The sequence below is a fragment of the Eptesicus fuscus genome, chromosome 1 (assembly GCF_027574615.1).
Source record: "Eptesicus fuscus isolate TK198812 chromosome 1, DD_ASM_mEF_20220401, whole genome shotgun sequence".
In the NCBI taxonomy this organism is placed as follows: domain Eukaryota; kingdom Metazoa; phylum Chordata; class Mammalia; order Chiroptera; family Vespertilionidae; genus Eptesicus; species Eptesicus fuscus.
Window position 1 is genome coordinate 71,105,836 of NC_072473.1, and position 17,794 is coordinate 71,123,629.

Consider the following 17,794-nt stretch of genomic DNA (forward strand, 5'->3'; position numbering starts at 1 on the left):
GTGGCAACCAACTCTTCTCACTCTGCCAGGAATTTGGTCTTGTGATCCCAAGTAAAGGAGGGGTTCTGGAAGTAGTTTCAACAGCAGCTTCCCAGAAGAGAATGACACAAAGTAGACACTCAGCAATCGTCCATTGAATGTGCGGGGATGGGTTGCCCAGTGGCCCTCAAGGATGTGTAGACAAACCCAAGGATACTGACATTCCTCTTTGGCTGGCAGTCAAGGAAAGATACCTTCATCAAGGGATTTTTTGTGCCAGGTGCCAGGTGCAGGCACTGTGCTGCCTGCTTCACAGGTGTTGTCTCTTTCAGTCCTCCCAACATTTTACCCTAATTCCACGCCCCCACCTTCCCTCAGCCCCCAACCCCTTGCTGAGGTTTTCCTGAACACTGCAGCCCATCTCTACCCCTGCCTCCTGTGAGCACTGATAAGAGTGCATTTGTCGGAGCAAATGCCTTCCTTCCCCCCTCCCTGACCCAGTTAGCATTTATCCTGTAGTTTTGTCTTTCTCTTCATGCACACTGTCAACTCAGGGACAAGTACCATGTCTCATTTTCGCCAAAGCACACAAGTTTATTGATGAAACATACAAATGTAGACTTGGGTGGATGAGGTTGTCAGTACAGAACATAGAAAGGGAGTGCACTTTTCTGATGAATGGGTTCACCATCCATCAGCTGGTGTAGAAGAAAGAGTAAACGAAAAAGAATTCGACCTATGCAGCAACAAAAGCACTTTCAGCACAAGCTCCGATATGTGTCTGGTCTCCAGAAAACAGTCCAGCTTAGACAGGGAGACCACCACAGGCAGCATCCTTCATGATGCTTTATCCACAGCTGGCAGCTGAAATGAGCCCTTTACCACAGGAAGAAGTAAGGAAGTAATTTACAATGCACATTACCTGTAGACTGCAAAACCAGAAGTTACTCAAAGTTCAGTGGGAACACCTGCCCCGCCAATAAGAATGTGGTCCTCGATTTAGCAAGTGTGACTTTCACCCCATGATGTGGTGATTGGCTAAGGCTGGATCTTCTACAGCACCCACTGCGGAGTCTTTGCATGAGAACACAAGTGCGTGTTCACCAAATGGGTTTTGGGTAGGTTCGGTCCCGTTCTGTTTGACATGGTCTTTTAAGAGGCCAGGGTGTCCAGGAGAACCTGTCTGTTTCCATTCCTGATAAAGGGGGACGTGAATGAGAGCAGCATTTGGGGACCTAGCAATTCCCCTGCCAAGACTGGTTTTTCAGACAAACCCATCAACGGTTTCAAAACATGAACCTCAGCACATCCACTTCCCTCTGATATCAAAGGAAACCTCAGGTCTGAAACGGATTTGGCAAGCATGTTATTAATAACTGTCATGCTTATTAACAAATTTAATCTGGCCTGCTGCAGAAATGAGTTGCAGCAATGTGACACAGTTTCCTGACACACTTCACTGATGTACATCTTAATCTGGCCCTGATTTTCCACACTGGCACTCTCATTATCCAGGGCACATAAAGCCTGCTTAACAGTGGGCTCGGGAGTGGGGATCGTGTTTCCAACAATGGAGAGGCTGGTCAAATGACTATTGATATTGTGGCCAAATGAAAAACCAGCATCCTCGGGCTGAGCAAACATTTTCCCCTGAATGAAAGGACCCTGGGAGAGGCCAAGAGCACAACTGAAAATTTTAAGGCTTTCAGCACTCCAAGTATTTTTATGTTTATAAGGGAATGGACGCTGTCTTGTTGGGTGTCTTCTATTGGCTTTGCCCCCACCTGAGAGCCTGTCTTCTGTTCCATCAGGAGCTCCAGGTTCAGTCCAGTCCCCATCCTCATTCCAGGGCCGAATCATAGTTATAAAATCAAACCACATCTGGGATTCCTCTTCATCCAGCTCTTGGTTATCTTCCCATTCCTCTTCCTCCTCCTCCAGCTTCTCACTGTCATCTCTTCCTATGGTTAGTTTGTAAACGCAGTAGCAGGCACCAGCTCCAATCATTAGTCCTGCTGCCATCCAACCAACTTCCCGAGCCCGGCCCATGTTCAAGTCTGTGCCAGCCTTGTGGAAGGATAGGAGAGGGCCCTTCTCCACCTGATTGAAAAGGAATTTTAGGGTTAGGGTCTGTAATGGTGGAGAGCAGTGATCTTCAGCCTCTCCCAGACTCCTTTAGCTCTCTTATGACGAATCTATGGGTGAAAAAGTAATTTCAGTGCTTTGGGCTGAGCCTAAGTTTGTGCCTCACCAAATAGAGTGGATTTTGAGTTTTGGTTTAAAGAGGTGGTTCATTAGGAAACTATTTCTTTGTTTTTTTTTTTTGTGTGTGTATCATCTTCTCTCTACCCTCAGGACCCACTATTTCTCTTCAAGTCCCTGCAGAGAAGGGCAAGAGTTGGGGTTGTGCTATGATAGCCAGTAGGATGACATAGAGAGGCTAACCCTCAAGTAGTCTCCTCCTCCATCACATCCCTATCCCCAAAGGTTCACAAGAAGTTTCTCCCACTAACCTCCACCAAAGTCAGGTAAATTCCTTCTCCACTTCTGTTGTCAGTGCTCCTTCCACAGTGCTTGATGGACAGTCTAGCAGAATGACAGATGGAAAGATAACCAGTAATGAAGAACTGAAAGTGTAGTGGATGGAACAGCACTGAGAACAGTTCACAATGCTTGCTTTTCTGAATTTTCAGCCTTTGAGTTGAAAATATCTCACACCCTTTGAGCCTTCCTTATGCGGGGTTCTCCGCCCCCTCCCCCTTGTCGTCCGCCATTTCCATAGCAAAGGCTGCCACACCCCTTTCCCTGCACCGAAATGGGAGGGGGTGTGGAGAAAGAAGGGGCCTGAAGAGGGCGACTGGGACTGGCCGGCTCTGATCCCAGCCCTCTTTCCTCCGCCACCCCTTTCGCCACCAAGGGTCCAGGGCTCATCCCACCTTCACACCAACCTGCAGTGTCCCAAGACAGTTTGCTGCTTCCCTCGCCCAGGCTTTTGTGGCGATCTATGGGCCAACAGACCTAAAAACCTGCCGACAGACAGGGAACTGAGGGGCGGAGTTCTTGGTGGACTGAGCAACACTCAGAACAAGAGTGCCTTGATTGTGTACCTTTTCTTTCCTTGCAGTCTTAGTAACCGCCATTCACTCCCCTTAGCTCCAGCCCCCCTCCCCCCACCCAACACTCACACACACACACACACTGCCTGAAGTCCGACAGTTCTCTATTAAAATGGGCACGGTATGGGAGGGTTGGAGGTGCTCTTTAGAAAGTAGGTAAGAAAGGGACACAGACCCAATCTGCCTGAACCTGGATTGGTGGCATTCTTGGCCCTCTCCCACCCCACCTCTCTCCAAGCTGAGCCCACACTCCCACCGACCTGGACAATCCGAGGCTAGTTTCCTCCTTCCTTCATAAGCCTGCAGAGTAATAGGGGGCTGGTACCCAGACAGAAGCGACTAGCAGGGAGTTGAGCTCTAGGCAGCTCTTGGTCACGTGATTACCACGTCACCAGTGAGCTCTGGCCCCCAATTTCCACTCCCATAAGCTGTGCGGCAGGCGCCAGCCTGCCCCGTACCTCCCCCCATCACACTGGTCTCCGCCACTCTTTTCCTCTATAACAATAGCATAAACCAGAAATGGTCATGGCTTTCTGGTATTTGAATTGACCTTTCTCTAATTACAGGAAGGGCAGCACCTTTTCTTGGGTCTACCGTTTACTTCTACTTCTTGGAGAAATGTTTTATCCGTTTCCTTAGCTCCAAAACTCTCGCTTCTCCTCCCTTAATTTCTACCCTTTTACACATGCAGTCACTGCACCAAAATTGTGTGTGTGTGTGTGTAGTCAAAAAAGGAAGCCCAAGTAGTAGTGAGGTTTTTATTAATATTTTTGATTCACTTATATTCTATTTTTTCCTTCCTTCATTTTTTATTGACTCAAGCTACATTATTTTGTAATCAGAAAATACAATAAAGTTATGCCACTTAGAAAAAAAAAGAATTCAAGTATCTGTATCTATACTTATAAAGATTTCCCAGTTAATAGGGAGGCCTCATTGATTTGGTTAAGTTAATTTGTACTGCATTAAGAATATTTTCTCTGACTGCACAGGAAATAGCGACTTTCAAACAGCATATTAAAATTTAAAAACATATCCTAATAAACAAAACCAGTGTGTTTTTATATGATTTATAAATTGATGGGCAATATGAATCTATACTGAGGTGGTCAGCATTTTAATTATGACTATTTTAGATAAGTGAACCACTATCCCTTCTTCCTGGCTGAACTCGTAGTATTAGGCATCACATTACTGAGATCTTCATAGAAGATTGTTGGATGGCTTTCAAAGGACAGACTTTATGCAGACCCCCAAATGCAAATGAGTCATATATCTTCAAATGTACCTTACAAATTAGTAACTTCACAGATTAGCCTACTCCTCATTCAAAGTTCTTTATTTAAAATCTATTCTGAAGTTGCATGGTGTAACGCATAAATTATCCAGAAATTAGAGAATTCCCTTTTATCCCATTGATAAAAGTGAGATTCAATAGATGGACCTTTCATTTAATTATGAGCCTGGTGCGATATCTCTGGTGTCTATCATTCATGTGCTATGTTGTCCAAGCAGTGGTTAGTGTTGTGAATCTTCCAGTGGAGATAGTCATGAGGGTCTGCGGGTGTCTGAAAATCACTGCAACACCCCTGAAATCCATGTAAATTTCCCCTCACAAAAAGCACAGTTCACAGAATCCCAAGCAGTTTGCAGAAGAAAGAGACATTTTCATTCCCTGTCTTTTGTTAAAATTTCACCGAACCACCCCTACAAGCCCCCCAAGAATAATGCCAGAACTCAGGGACAAAGTATGCAGAAATTAGTCCCCAGACATCCAGCTGTCTCTGCTGGGGAGTCATATGCTAAATATAGACCCTTCAGGCAGCCTCCTTCTTAGAACATTGAAATATGACACCCCAGCAGGAAGCTCCCCAAGTGAAGCCCTGTGGGGTGAAGCCTTTTCAGGAGATGAGCCAGGGAGCCCAGAGTGCCTTGCTGGTGAATATTCAGAAGTCAAGAACAGGTTACAACTTTCTGGTTTTCCTCAAACTTTTATAGTGCAAACTCACCTATCGTACTCCCTCTCTCTAAACCCCTACCTCATTTGTTTTGCCATCATTGCCTTGTACTGTTCTTTTCCAATCCTTTATTTTATCATAGACAAGTGAATTTTATTTATTAAGCTGTACAAACGGAACTTGAGGGTTCAACTGTCCATCATTCAATTTTTGGCTACTAAATACCTATGTAAGTGGCTTTTATTTGTTTTGAATATATGCATGAGAAAGAATTTAGGAGTATGTAAAGCTTAACAAAGCTTCAAGGACAAAAATTCCACTCTTCCTCTCCTTACTAATATACAATAACTCCCTCCTTTGGCATATTTTCTAATTGTTCCAGAGTATAACCCCTGACCACCATTTTTCCAGTCTGTCAGACCTTTCCTGTTTGAATCCACTCCCTTTCTAAAACTTCCTAAATCCCATGGGAATAATAACCCTTTCAATTCTCTTACTTCTTTGTCATTTTGATTTACAATTCCTACCAAGGAAACTTGGGACTAGCACTTAAAATCTAGTTTGCTATCCATTATACATTCACCAACAAATATTTAAGGGCATGTTATTTGCCTGACCATTTCAAAAGTGAAAAAGGAAAATCCTTAAGCATTTCTTCAGACATGCCTGTTGAAAGTTCCTGAGCCTGCAAAATGCTATGGGAAGTCAATGTCTAAAGGACTCTTTTGGCTTAAATCAGTATGTGGTCGTATATGACCTGTAACTTACAAAGTGTCTGAAAAAAAAGATAGGCAGATGATAACACTAAAGACATTGTAGAGGGTGAGAAAAATAAATTATAGAATATTCTTATCTTAACAATCTATATATATATATTTTATTTTTTGTATTTTGTTACTTGTTTTTACATTGTGTATTAGTTGATTTTCTTTGGGTGCAAGCAACAGAAACCAAACCTGGTGAACTTAAACAATGAGAAAATGTTGAAAACCAGGATCAGCTCTGTGGGGTCTAGACAGGAGGAACTGATAGTCTCTTCAGGGTGCCATAATTCCCCCAACTTGCAATATTTATAATGGTTCAAGATTTAAATTTTAGTTTTCAATTGGTCAGTATTGTGTACAATGCCCACTTATTTGCTGTAGAAAATGAAGAGTATGTAAAATACACTTCCTTTCTTTTTTGAGAGAAATTTAAACTGTTTCAGATGTTGATTTGCAGGAGCCTTTTAGTAACTTTGGATACTAAACCATTGTCCAGCTGTGACTGAGGTGCTGGGAGCCTATTTGCCACAGCATGCCTTAATTTTCACATTAACTGAACATTAAAGAGATACAATTCTAAAATGGTATGCATAGGTTGTCTTCTAAGCCAAAGCTACCTGGTTCCCTGAGAGGATTCCACGGAGTTGCATCTGCAGTTCAGGGTCTTGTCCTCATTGTTGCATGATCAACCACTGATTTTGTCTGTATGCTGAGAGCAGATGCTTCTGTCAAAAAAAGACCCTCATTCGTAGAGACTTGTATATAAATCTAGATCTGAATGCCCAAACCATGGTTCTCTGCATTCTTTCCCTGAAATCAGGCCATAAGGGAAGTTGTCTCAATAGGAGTTATGACGTAATAGTTTACCCTGAGAAATAAATTTGTCAGGGGTACTGGAGGTTTCTGACAGTTTTACCAGCCCACTCTTTTCCTGTAGGCAAACTACTACTTGGGAAATCATACCTCAGGAAGTTGCTTGTGAGCCTGAAATCAGAGCAAGAATATTGGTTCACCCTAAGAGATGGCTTTCAGCTAAGGAAGCTTGAAGTACTCTTGCACATCATGGGGATAGCTCTGCCAAGAAAAGCTAATGTTCCAGTCATCTTAGCCAAGACTCCCTCTCCTCCAGACAGTGCTTGGGTGGGAACTACCAACACTTTCCTCTGACTCTCCTTTTCATATACCCCATGCTTAAATAAGCCCCCTCACTGCACATGATCTTTCTTTAAACACAGAATCATATAGTTGACTTGATTTATTTTTACTAAATTTCAGTTATTTTTTCTAGTACTGCCTCCCAAAAGTTACAGTTATATGAATTTCCCTGGAGTTTTGCCTCTTCCCAAACTTTCAGTCTCTTGATTTACTCCCATATTGTTTAAGGATTTAAAAAGTTATACTCAGATAAAAACCTTATATCTGAACTATTAGGGAATATCCTACAGCAGACTCCATATTCTGACATTATTTTATTACTTTCCCCAATATAAAAATGTTCAAGCATTGTTGCAGGTGAATCACTGAGTTCATTAAACCAGCCAGTGAAATGGTTCCCCAGTAATTGCTAGAACCTAGTTTAGCCAATTTTGTTTTGGTCTCAATGTTCCTCTAACACCTATGTTATTTAAAGATGATATTCTCTATTTGTACCCAAATATATTTTGTAATGTTCTTTGCCACTCATTTTGTCAGTTATGCATGCCTGTTTATCTGACAGATAACCACTACACAGTTGTGGTTTCTACTCAACATTTTCTTTGTTATTGGCTCCTGAGGGCTCCATGCCTCTTCTTTGCTAACTGATGCAAGTGATAGTCTGTAGCTCTCTTGTTTAGAAGACTTGCCTATCCGGAGGTTTATACATTCTCAGACACACTGATTAGCTCATACAGGGTTGTGTTATCTGCTAGGCCCCAGAAGACATTAAGATTGCTTTCAGTGAAGTGTATAACACTCCCCACAAATGAGAAAATGTGGGACTTTTGGAGGCCATCCACCCAACCTCACTCTCTAACTCCCACTCTTTTTTTCTCTCAAATGAAAATAGATTTATAGTAATTTTTCTCATGAAAAGAATGCAGGCTGGGGGTGGGAAAGGGTAGAACAAAAAAAATATTAAGAAAGTAAAAACCTCACTCTCACTCCAGGTCTCTTTTTTCTGATGTTATTTTTTGGTTTCAGATCTAGAACTAGATTTCAGAGGAAATGGTAAGACAATAATAGCTGTGAGGAGGGGAGGTGGAAGGAGCCTAGAGAACGAAGAAGCAAATTTTTCAAAAAGTACAAGTGGCCAGTAGTCCCAGGGGAAGATGCTGTCTGTTTCTGGTAATCAGAGGAAGGCAAACTCAACTACAGGGAGATGGGATTAGCAAAGAAAGAGTAACAAGGCCTGGTATGGGGGAGGGAATGTAGGGGGGCGGGTCCTCTTCTGCCGCACTGCTGGTGGGAGGGGAAATTGGGGACCAGAGTTGGTGGATGACGTAGCTCTCACGTGACCAAGAGCTGACGTGTGCAGAAGTCCTTCTTGTTCTGGTCGTTGTTCCGTCTGAGTACCAGCTCCCCACTGCTCTGAGTGAGAGCGGGCCTGTGGCAGAGGGAAGAAGGAGGAGAAGGAAATTGTCCCGGATCACAGCTGGTCAGTGCCTGGGAGATTCCATAAAGTGGGGGCGGTCCAGAGCGTAGGGCGGAGACCGTCGCGGGTCCTGAGGCGCCTCTGTCGTCTTTCCCACTCGCCACTGGCTTTCCAGGATATCTGTCCCGCCTGCAGCCCATTTCGATGCTGCGAAATGGTGCCCAGGGAGGAGTTTGGGGAGCAGCCCAGAGATCAGAAGGTGGGAATCTGCTGGAAGCCGAGACCATAATCCGGAAAGGGAGCTGTGGCCTTGGCATTGGCCCCCAGTCTTCCAGGACAGTTCCGACCTGGAAAGGCTGGGCATGGGGAGTGAGGTGGGGGTGCAACGTGATGTGTCAGCAGAACCCGGAGAGGGGTGATAGGGGTGGGAAACCTTTGACAACCAGGCCTCCGAATTAGGAAGGAATTTCATGTTCTGGGGACTGGTCCGTCCACCAAGCACTCGGTCTTTCTGACTGTAGCTCTGTCGTCCTGGCTGTTTAGTGGATCCGAGCCTCTCCTAGGTTGCCAGTCTTTCCGTAGTTTGCGGCACTACGCCAGACAAGTGAAGAGGAAGGAAATTAACCCTGATTAGTGAAGATCGATTTGAGGGTAAGGCCATCTGGGGACCCTAAGAGTGGCGGTGGGGTGGGCGCGGGGAAGAAACCGGAGATGGCAATAATCTAGGTTAGGTCTAAGTCTGAGTATGTTTGTAGCACTCTTGGGGCTGTGGCAAAATGGCATGCGTTGTGTGCTGTGTGTGTGTGGGGGAGGGGGGACGGGTAGATAGGGTGGGAGAGAATGATAGAAGAAAAACCTATCAGATAGTTTGTTCATAATCCTCCTCTCTCAACTGTAGTTAGTCTCCATATTTTCGATCTGTCATCCTGTAGGTCTGCTGTAGCAGGTGGCACCACTTGAAGCAAGGGAGGAAGTTTCCTTGGATCTGTAGAGGTCGGTGTGGGCGTGGGGGCTGACTGGAATGGGGGAGGGGCTGGAAATCAGCCATGTTGGACAGGCTCGCCCAATCCTACTTTATTTTCCTAACATCCCTCCCATTTCAGGCTAAGGAAGGGGCAGGCATGTACATATTTTGGATGACATAGAGAGGTTTTTTTTTTTTTTAAATATGACAACCTGGAAGTAAATCAGGAAAGCAAGGAATGAATAGTTAATCAAGCCCTCACTTCTCACTGGTTCTGGTCTCTCTGCAGATTGCAAGGATTGTTGGGTGTGGCACACTCCAGGGGAGGGAAGAAGGGGCAAACTGCCTGTCTGGAGGAGGTGAGTGTAAGGTGCCATTCTCTGGGGACACCCTAGGTTGGGGTGGCTGAGGCACTAGCAGAGACTATGGGCTCCATTGCCTTTATCTAGGCTGGGGAGAGTTTGGCCTCAGGAGGGTAGGTGGAGGGTAAAATGAGGGGATAGAGAGTTTATTAACAATCTACATTTCCTACGAAGTACTCATTTACTACTCTCCTGTCCCTCTGTGCAAGTCCATGCATGGGGCAGCACAAAAAGAAGAGAAACTAAAACCCCATTTTCTTCCTCCACCTCTAGGTTCACTTCCGGTATCAGGTACTGTGGCCCTGAAGTGGCTGAAGACAAATACCCTCCACAGACCGGCACCCAGGCCCATAGTTCTCCCCAAGCCTGTGTGACTACTCTGTTCCTTGGTCCCTGCTATTGTCAGGGACGATTGCATGGGCTACGCCAGGAAAGTAGGCTGGGTGACTGCGGGACTGGTGATTGGGGCTGGCGCCTGCTATTGCATTTATCGACTGGCCAGGGGAAGAAAACAGAACAAAGAGAAAATGGCTGAGGGTGGGCCTGGGGATGTGGATGATGTTGGGGATTGTCCTGGGGCCAGGTACAATGACTGGTCTGATGATGATGATGATGATAACAGTGAAAGCAAGGGAATAGTATGGTACCCACCTTGGGCCCGGATTGGGACTGAGGCCGGGACCAGAGCTAGGGCCAGAGCAAGGGCCAGGGCTACCCGGGCTCGAAGGGCTGTTCAGAAACGGGCTTCCCCCAACTCAGATGATACTATTTTGTCCCCTCAAGAGCTGCAAAAAGTTCTTTGCTTGGTTGAGATGTCTGAAAAGCCTTATATTCTTGAAGCAGCTTTAATTGCTCTGGGTAACAATGCTGCTTATGCATTTAACAGAGATATTATTCGTGATCTGGGTGGTCTCCCAATTGTTGCAAAGATTCTCAATACTCGGGATCCCATCGTTAAGGAAAAGGCTTTAATTGTCCTGAATAACCTGAGTGTGAATGCTGAAAATCAGCGCAGGCTTAAGATATACATGAATCAAGTGTGTGATGACACAATCACTTCTCGCTTGAACTCATCTGTGCAGCTGGCTGGACTAAGATTGCTTACAAATATGACTGTTACTAATGAGTATCAGCACATGCTTGCTAACTCAATTTCAGACTTTTTTCGTTTATTTTCAGCAGGAAATGAAGAAACCAAATTTCAGGTTTTGAAACTCCTTTTGAATTTGGCTGAAAATCCGGCCATGACTAGAGAACTTCTCAGGGCCCAAATACCATCTTCACTGGGTTCCCTCTTTAATAAGAAGGAGAACAAAGAGATTATTCTGAAACTTCTGGTCGTATTTGAGAACATAAATGACAATTGTAAATGGGAAGAAAATGAACCTACTCAGAGTCAGTTCAGCCAAGGTTCACTTTTTTTCTTTTTAAAAGAATTTCAAGTGTGTGCTGATAAGATTCTGGGGTTAGAAAGTCACCATGATTTTTTGGTGAAAGTAAAAGTTGGAAAATTCACGGCCAAACTGGCTGAGCATATGTTTCCAAAAAGCCAGGAATAACTTCTTGATTTTGTAGTTTAGAAGCAACACACATTGTTAACTATTCCTTTTCTCCACCTTGTTTATATGGTAAAGGAATCCTTTCAGCTACCAATTTTGAATATCATATTGTATCATCAAAGCTGATATTTATCCGAGTTGATCTTTAGGTCTAAGCTGGATGAATGAATATCACTACATGTTCTGAAAACATGTTTGTTGCTCTTTATCTCACTGCCTAGACTGAAATATTTTTACTATTTCTTCTGTATAAATGACAGTGAACCAATTCATCCTAAGTAAGTTCCCTCCTGTCATTTGCATTAACTTCATTTGTGTATCATCAATAAAGTTGTGTGTTAATGCTGGAAAGAAAAAAAAAAGAAAGAAGAAAAAAAGAAAGCATCCTTGCCCTTTTATTTATAATCTTTTGGAGAGATTAGAAACATACAAACAAAATAACAGACTATCTGGACTTATTGTCAAATATTCATTCTCAGAGCACAGAGGAAGCAAAGGCTACTGTGGGGTACAGTAGTCAACTACAGATTTATGGAGGAAGTGACCATTTAAAAAGAGTCCTGAATGAGACGGGAGTGAGAGGGCACTGATGTGAGATAGGCATGGAGGTAGTAATGTTGTCCCTATGACAGTGAGAAACTAGTCTGCTTAGAGTAGAGCATGTAAGGAATGGAAGTAAATAAATTTGGAAAACTAGGTGAAGCCAGTTTGTGGAAAGTTGTTTGAACATTATTTCACTGAATACAAAAAGCCACTAAATACTTTTGACTAGAAATAATAATTGGAATTCATATAAAAGTCCCTCTCTCACCTACTGTGCAATGATCATGAAGGTGTGGCAAAACGGACACTTTCAAACCCTGGTGGTAGAAATGAATTTACACTGGCACAAGATTTGTGGAAGGTCATATGATAACACATATAAGCCTTAAAATATATAAGCCCTTTGTCCTAAGAAAATAATTGAGAAATTGACCAAAGGCTACATGAACAAGGCTATGCATCCTAGCACTGTCTAAAATAGTAAATATTGGAAACAAGTGTCTAGCACATTGGATTGGTTAAATAAATTAAGGAATGTTCATATTGTATATGATAACTATGTTGATTTAAATCCATATTGCCAGGAAAAGATATTCATCATGCATTGTTAAGTGAGAAAGGCAGGTTAGATAGTGGTATTCATAGTATGATTTCATTTTTTTGAGAAAAATAAAACATGTTTAAGTAGGCACTAAAACTCTGAATTATAGACATCCAAATATTAACAGAGGTTATCTTTGGAGGAAGGACAATGAGTGATCTTTTACCTTTTTACTTTTTAATCATCAATGTGCTCTTGTCTAAAATGAATATTGATTTTTTTGGAAATTTTTGAAAAAGGAAAGTGTTGGGAATGAAGCAGGTGATTGGAGCATGTATTGAGTGGAAAAATTAAATTAAATATGAGATAGGTTGAAGTTTCCTCTCTGAAATGATAGCTGAGTGGTGAAGAAGAGACTCATCAGGAGGATTAAATGAAGTAATACATGCAAAATACCTAGAATGTACTGGCACATAGCAGTTAATTAAGAAAAGCAAGCACTTTTAATTTCCTAGAATGCAGGGTTAATAGTTTTGTTTTGTTTTGTTTTGGTTGACCTTTGTTTTGCTGGGGGCATTCTGCCACATGTCAGTGTCATTTAAAAAATAATAACAACAATAAAGGTTAACATTTATTAAGTGACTACTGTGTAGAGTTCTGTCATTCCTGCAAGGCAACTGTTAGAATAATTTATCAAAGGAATAGTTCTTATTTTTAAGTTCTTATTTTTAAGGACTCAAAGTGTTTCCTCAGACATGATCTTACCAGTTTTCATAATATATTCTTAGTCTGGTGATGTTATCCTGCCTTATATATGAGACCAGGAAAGAGTAAAATCCTTTGTTTAGTTATGATCTGGTTTTAGCCCTAGGCTTCCGTATACTTACTCTAATGTTTTATGGATTAGACAAAAACCGAGTGATTGGTTGGCTTAAAGTTTTTGGGCATGGTGACCCTACCAAATCATGCACATGTGGAGACCCATTGGACACCAGTTTTAAGTGTAGGGTGAGGGAAAATCAAAGTAATACTTTTCTTGCTCTATTATTAGGTAAGAGAAAAAGATTTGGGAGGGGAAGGCTAATCCATTTAAAACTGAGTTTGAGGTACCTGTGCTATACCCATATGGAGACACCCATTATCATTTTAAAGTATTGATCAAGCTCTCAGAGAAGAAGACAAGGCTGCAAATAAAGATTTAGAAACCACCAGAGGATGAAGGATAATTGAAGTCATGGGAGTGGATCCCCAGAGAGAAGGTGCAGAGTATAAGAGTGGAGGATTGCACAAAGAACAATGTAAAGAACTGTGGCAGCTAGGGAGAGAAGCATAGAATTGAAACTGAGTATATATACTTCCAGAAACTTTTGCTATCTATATAACAATATACTCTATACATAAAATTAGACAACACTGTAGATAAATTTTCAGAGCCTGATTTAAGGTTTTTCTATTTTTCTCTTAAATAATATTCATTGGAGTTACTTGAGAAAACAGAAACAATGAGAACAAACTTGCCCCCTTACCCAAATATGTAGCTTGAAGATTTAAGAAATATTTAGATTAAACCATGCTGAACTTGGGGTACTGAATGATTTTCTTGCCCTGGGTGAAAATGAAGTTAACTTTAACAAAAAGCCACCATGAGGCAGGGGCACAGGCCTGACCAGCGTCCATCTGCTCTTGCAGGTCTTTTGTCTCCTCTTCTTCTTTCTTCCCATTCTTCTTCCTTCTCTTTATTTCTTCCTTCTTTGATAACTGGCAGTAGTCTCTTTGTGTTTCTGTCTTTTGGAGTGAGCATTTAATTCCCATGACACTAGGTCATGCACCAGGGGACACTTAACACAGAATGATAATGGTGTTTGCTGTGGTGATATGATGACTCTGGGTGTAACTGAATGACAAGAGTTTTTGGAACCCTTTTTGAACAGAGACTGAGAAGGAAATTAGTCTTAGCGTGGCACAGCCCTATGTGCCCTGTATGTACTTTGATGTCTCATACCTGGTATTATTTAGAACAAAATTACTCAGACTTTGGGAACTGCTGTGTGAAACACATATGTGACTGCCTGATTTAGGCAGGCCACAAGGCCAGCCAAGCCAAATGATCATGTCTTGATGTTTTCACATGGGAGATTGCCACTCAATCATTTTGTGAATGGCACATTTCTAGGATTGTGGCCATGATTGTGGCAGCTTATGGGAACAGGGAGGAGGTAGTGTTCTCTCTTTAACGAGGGTGGCAACTCCTAGGAAACCGAGGAGATTAGAAACTCAAAGGATATGTTTCTATTTGGGTTTTGTTCTCATGTAATAGTTGTATAAATTTAAGTGGGTCTATTTCAGTCAAATGTGTTCAAAGTTGACTTTACAAAGATGGAGTATATAATTCTTTATAAATTGGTGCCCCAAATATATTATTGTTTAGCTCAGGAAACTAGTTTTCTTTTTTTAATTCATGTTTTACTTGCCTTAAAAAAAATTCCAAGCCCTGACCAGTGTGCTCAGTGGTTAGAGTGTTGGCATGTGCACCAAAGGGTTGAGGGTTTGATTTCTGGTCAGGGCAAGTAACTGGTTTGCAGGTTCAATCCCCTGCTCTGGTCAGGGTGGGTGAGGGAGGCAACCAATCAATGTAACCTGTGTCTCTCTCACATAGATGTTTCTCTCTTGGTTTCTCTAAGAAGGATTATTTTCAATGCTATCTTTTTTTCTGAGAGCAGTTTTATTTTTAATTTTTTAAAATTTACTTTTATTGTTGAAAGTATTACAGATGTCCCGTTTTTTCGCCCCTCTGAACCCTCCACTCTCTACCCTGCACCCATTCCCCTCCTCCAGGGCTTCTCCACACTGTTTTCTGTGTCCAGGGTTTATGGATATTCTATATAATAAAAAGCTAATATGCAAATAGACCAAATGGCGGAACAATCAGAACAACTGAACAACTGAACAATCGGTCGCTATGATGTGTGCTGACCACGAGGGGGCGTGTGAGGAACATGGCGGGCATTGGCTGCAGCAGGATGGTGGAGCAGGTGAGCAGGGGTGCCAAACCAAGGCGTGATGTGGTCCAGCCCAGCACTTGCACCCGCTGCCGGCACCGGAGCCGCCGCTCGCACCCACTGCCAGTGCTGGCCCCGCTCCCACCCGCAGCTGGCACTGGAGCTGCTGCCCACACCTGCTGCCAGTGTCTGGTGCCGGTCCCGATCACTTGGCGCCATCAGCGGGTGCAAGCGGCAGCTGCCAGCCCTGGTCACCCCTGAGGGCTTCTCCACCTCCCCCTGCTCCTGAGGGGTGATCAGGGCAGCAGCTGCTGCTCACACCCGCTGCTGGCACCAGCCCCAATTGCTCTGTGCCTTCAGTGGGTGCGAGCAGGGCCTGCGTCATCAGCGCATGGGAGCAGCGGTGGCGGGAGCAGGGATGCCAGCAGACAGGGTACTGGGGCCACTGCAGGAGGGGTCACGGAGGATGGGCCGAGACCTGCCCCTGTGCCTTCTGCAGCCTCGTGGCCCACAGTTCATTGCAAGGTGCACGAATTCATGCACTGGGTCCTAGTATGCATATAAGCTCTTTGGTTAATTTCTTCCCACCCCTTACCGTACCCCCACCTTCCCTCTGAGATTTGTCAGTCTGTTCCTGGATCTATTTTGTTTCATGCTTGTTCCTGGATCTATTTTGTTCATTGGATTCCACATATGAGTGAGATCATGTGGTACTTGTCTTTCTCTGACTGGCTTATTTTGCTCAGCGTAATACTCTCCAGGTCACTCCATGCTGTCTCAAAAGGTAAGAGACCCTTCCTTTTTACAGCTGCATAGCATTCCATTGTGTAAATGTACCACAGTTTTTTGGTGTTTTTAAAAATATATATATTTTATTGATTATTTTACAGAGAGGAAATGAGAAGGATAGAGAGTCAGAAACATCGATGAGAGAAAACATCGATCAGCTGCCTCCTGCACACCCCCCACTGGGGATGTGCCTGCAACCAAGGTACATGCCCTTGACCAGAATTGAACCTGGGACCCTTCAGTCCGCAGGCCGACGCTCTATCCACTGAGCCAAACTGGTTACGGCAATTTTTTTTTTTTATCCACTCATCTACTGTAGATGGGCACTTGGGCTGTTTCCAGATCTTAGCTATTGTAAATAGCACTGTTATGAACATAGGGGTGCATATGTTCTTTCTGATTGGTGTTTTGGGATTCTTAGGATATATTCCTAGAAGTGGGATCACTGGGTCAAATAGCAGTACCATTTTTTTTTTTTTTTAGAAAACTCCATAATATTTTCCACAGTGGCTGCACCAGTCTATGTTCCCATCAGCAGTGCACTAGGGTCCCCCTTACTCCACGTTCTCTCCAGAACTTGTTGTTTGTTGATTTGTTGCTATCTCTTTATGCTCATTTTAGATCACATCCTAGGGTGAAGTTTTCCTTTGGTTTCTCTGTTTAAACTGTGGCTCTTCCTTGCCTTTACACCAGAACTATCTTGCTGCCATCCAGGGGTGCAGAACTAGGATACTGGCCCCTGGTATGCCCTGTCTTTAGGGGGTGGTGCTAAGCAGAATAGTGGATATTTACTTTCAAAACAGTATACTTCCACACTTGATCCTTTCTTTTGGGTCTCAGGCCTTATTTTAAGGGCTGGGTGATGCTGTATTTGGAGATAGGGATGGCATAGCGGGGAGGAAGGGGGAGGGAAAGAAGCTTTATTAGAAGGGTAACTATACCCAACAAGTTCATGCACTTGTAATTCAATCCACCATTGATAGTGGGCTAAGTATAACTCTCTGGCCTTGTTGACCATTTACATTTAAAAAACTGAAAGCACAGGTATAATAAAAGCATCTTTGTTTAGGTATAAAGACTTCTGTTTATTGAGCATTGCAAAGTTTACAGAGGATATAACATGTTATCAAACAGGGTGGAATTTATTTATTTTATTTTTTTAAAATATATTTTATTGATATTTTACAGAGAGGAAAGGAGAGGGATAGAGAGTTAGAAACATCGATGAGAGAGAAACATCGATCAGCTGCCTCCTGCACACCTCCTACTGGGGATGTGCCCGCAACCAAGGTACATGCCCTTGACCGGAATCGAACCTGGGACCTTTCAGTCCGCAGGCCGACGCTCTATCCACTGAGCCAAACCGGTTAGGGCTGGAATTTATTTTTGAAAATAAAAAACAGAATGATAATATATGTTATTACAAAAAACAATTACCATGTAGACCAGAGTGTTAGTGTTTGCTGCTCAGAACATTCTCTTCTTGAGATAAGTCTATATCAGAAACAAAATTATCATCAGAAAGTTGTTTATTTAATGCTTGGGAAATCAGAGCAAGCTGACTTAGCTAGATGTTAATGCCATCAAAGTAAGAGAGCCTGGAGTATCTGCCGTGGGGATTGGCTTGTTGCTGAAATAAAATACTTGT

General features: G+C 43.1%; 2 protein-coding genes across 5 annotated transcripts; one reads left to right on the forward strand and one right to left on the reverse strand.

The window, feature by feature from the left end:
- Positions 1-1,117: 1,117 nt before the first annotated feature.
- LOC103299712 (protein ARMCX6-like) lies at positions 1,118-2,028 on the reverse strand. The gene has a single exon (XM_008156560.3). It carries the CDS (start codon positions 2,026-2,028, stop codon positions 1,132-1,134), a length of 897 nt encoding a protein of 298 aa, XP_008154782.1. The 3' UTR covers positions 1,118-1,131.
- Positions 2,029-8,334: 6,306 nt separating this feature from the next.
- Positions 8,335-13,000, forward strand: ARMCX3 (armadillo repeat containing X-linked 3). Of its 4 annotated transcripts, none has more exons than XM_028132738.2 (5): positions 8,335-8,452; positions 8,911-9,040; positions 9,322-9,382; positions 9,643-9,712; positions 9,989-13,000. In XM_028132738.2, the coding sequence occupies exon 5, from the start codon at positions 10,132-10,134 to the stop codon at positions 11,272-11,274; it is 1,143 nt and encodes a 380-aa protein (XP_027988539.2). In that variant the 5' UTR covers positions 8,335-8,452; positions 8,911-9,040; positions 9,322-9,382; positions 9,643-9,712; positions 9,989-10,131; the 3' UTR covers positions 11,275-13,000. The 4 variants fall into 4 exon arrangements, with proteins under 4 accessions (XP_027988539.2, XP_008154783.2, XP_054576720.1 ...); XM_008156561.3 differs by having other exon boundaries at positions 8,933-9,040; XM_054720717.1 differs by lacking the exon at positions 8,335-8,452 and adding an exon at positions 8,583-8,648 and having other exon boundaries at positions 8,933-9,040.
- The last annotated feature ends 4,794 nt before the right edge of the window (positions 13,001-17,794 follow it).

Bases quoted from the DNA above. Each gene is read 5' to 3' on its own strand.
- ARMCX3 (XM_028132738.2), top strand. From the start codon at position 10,132: ATGGGCTACGCCAGGAAAGTAGGCTGGGTGACTGCGGGACTGGTGATT.
- LOC103299712 (XM_008156560.3), bottom strand. From the start codon at position 2,028: ATGGGCCGGGCTCGGGAAGTTGGTTGGATGGCAGCAGGACTAATGATT.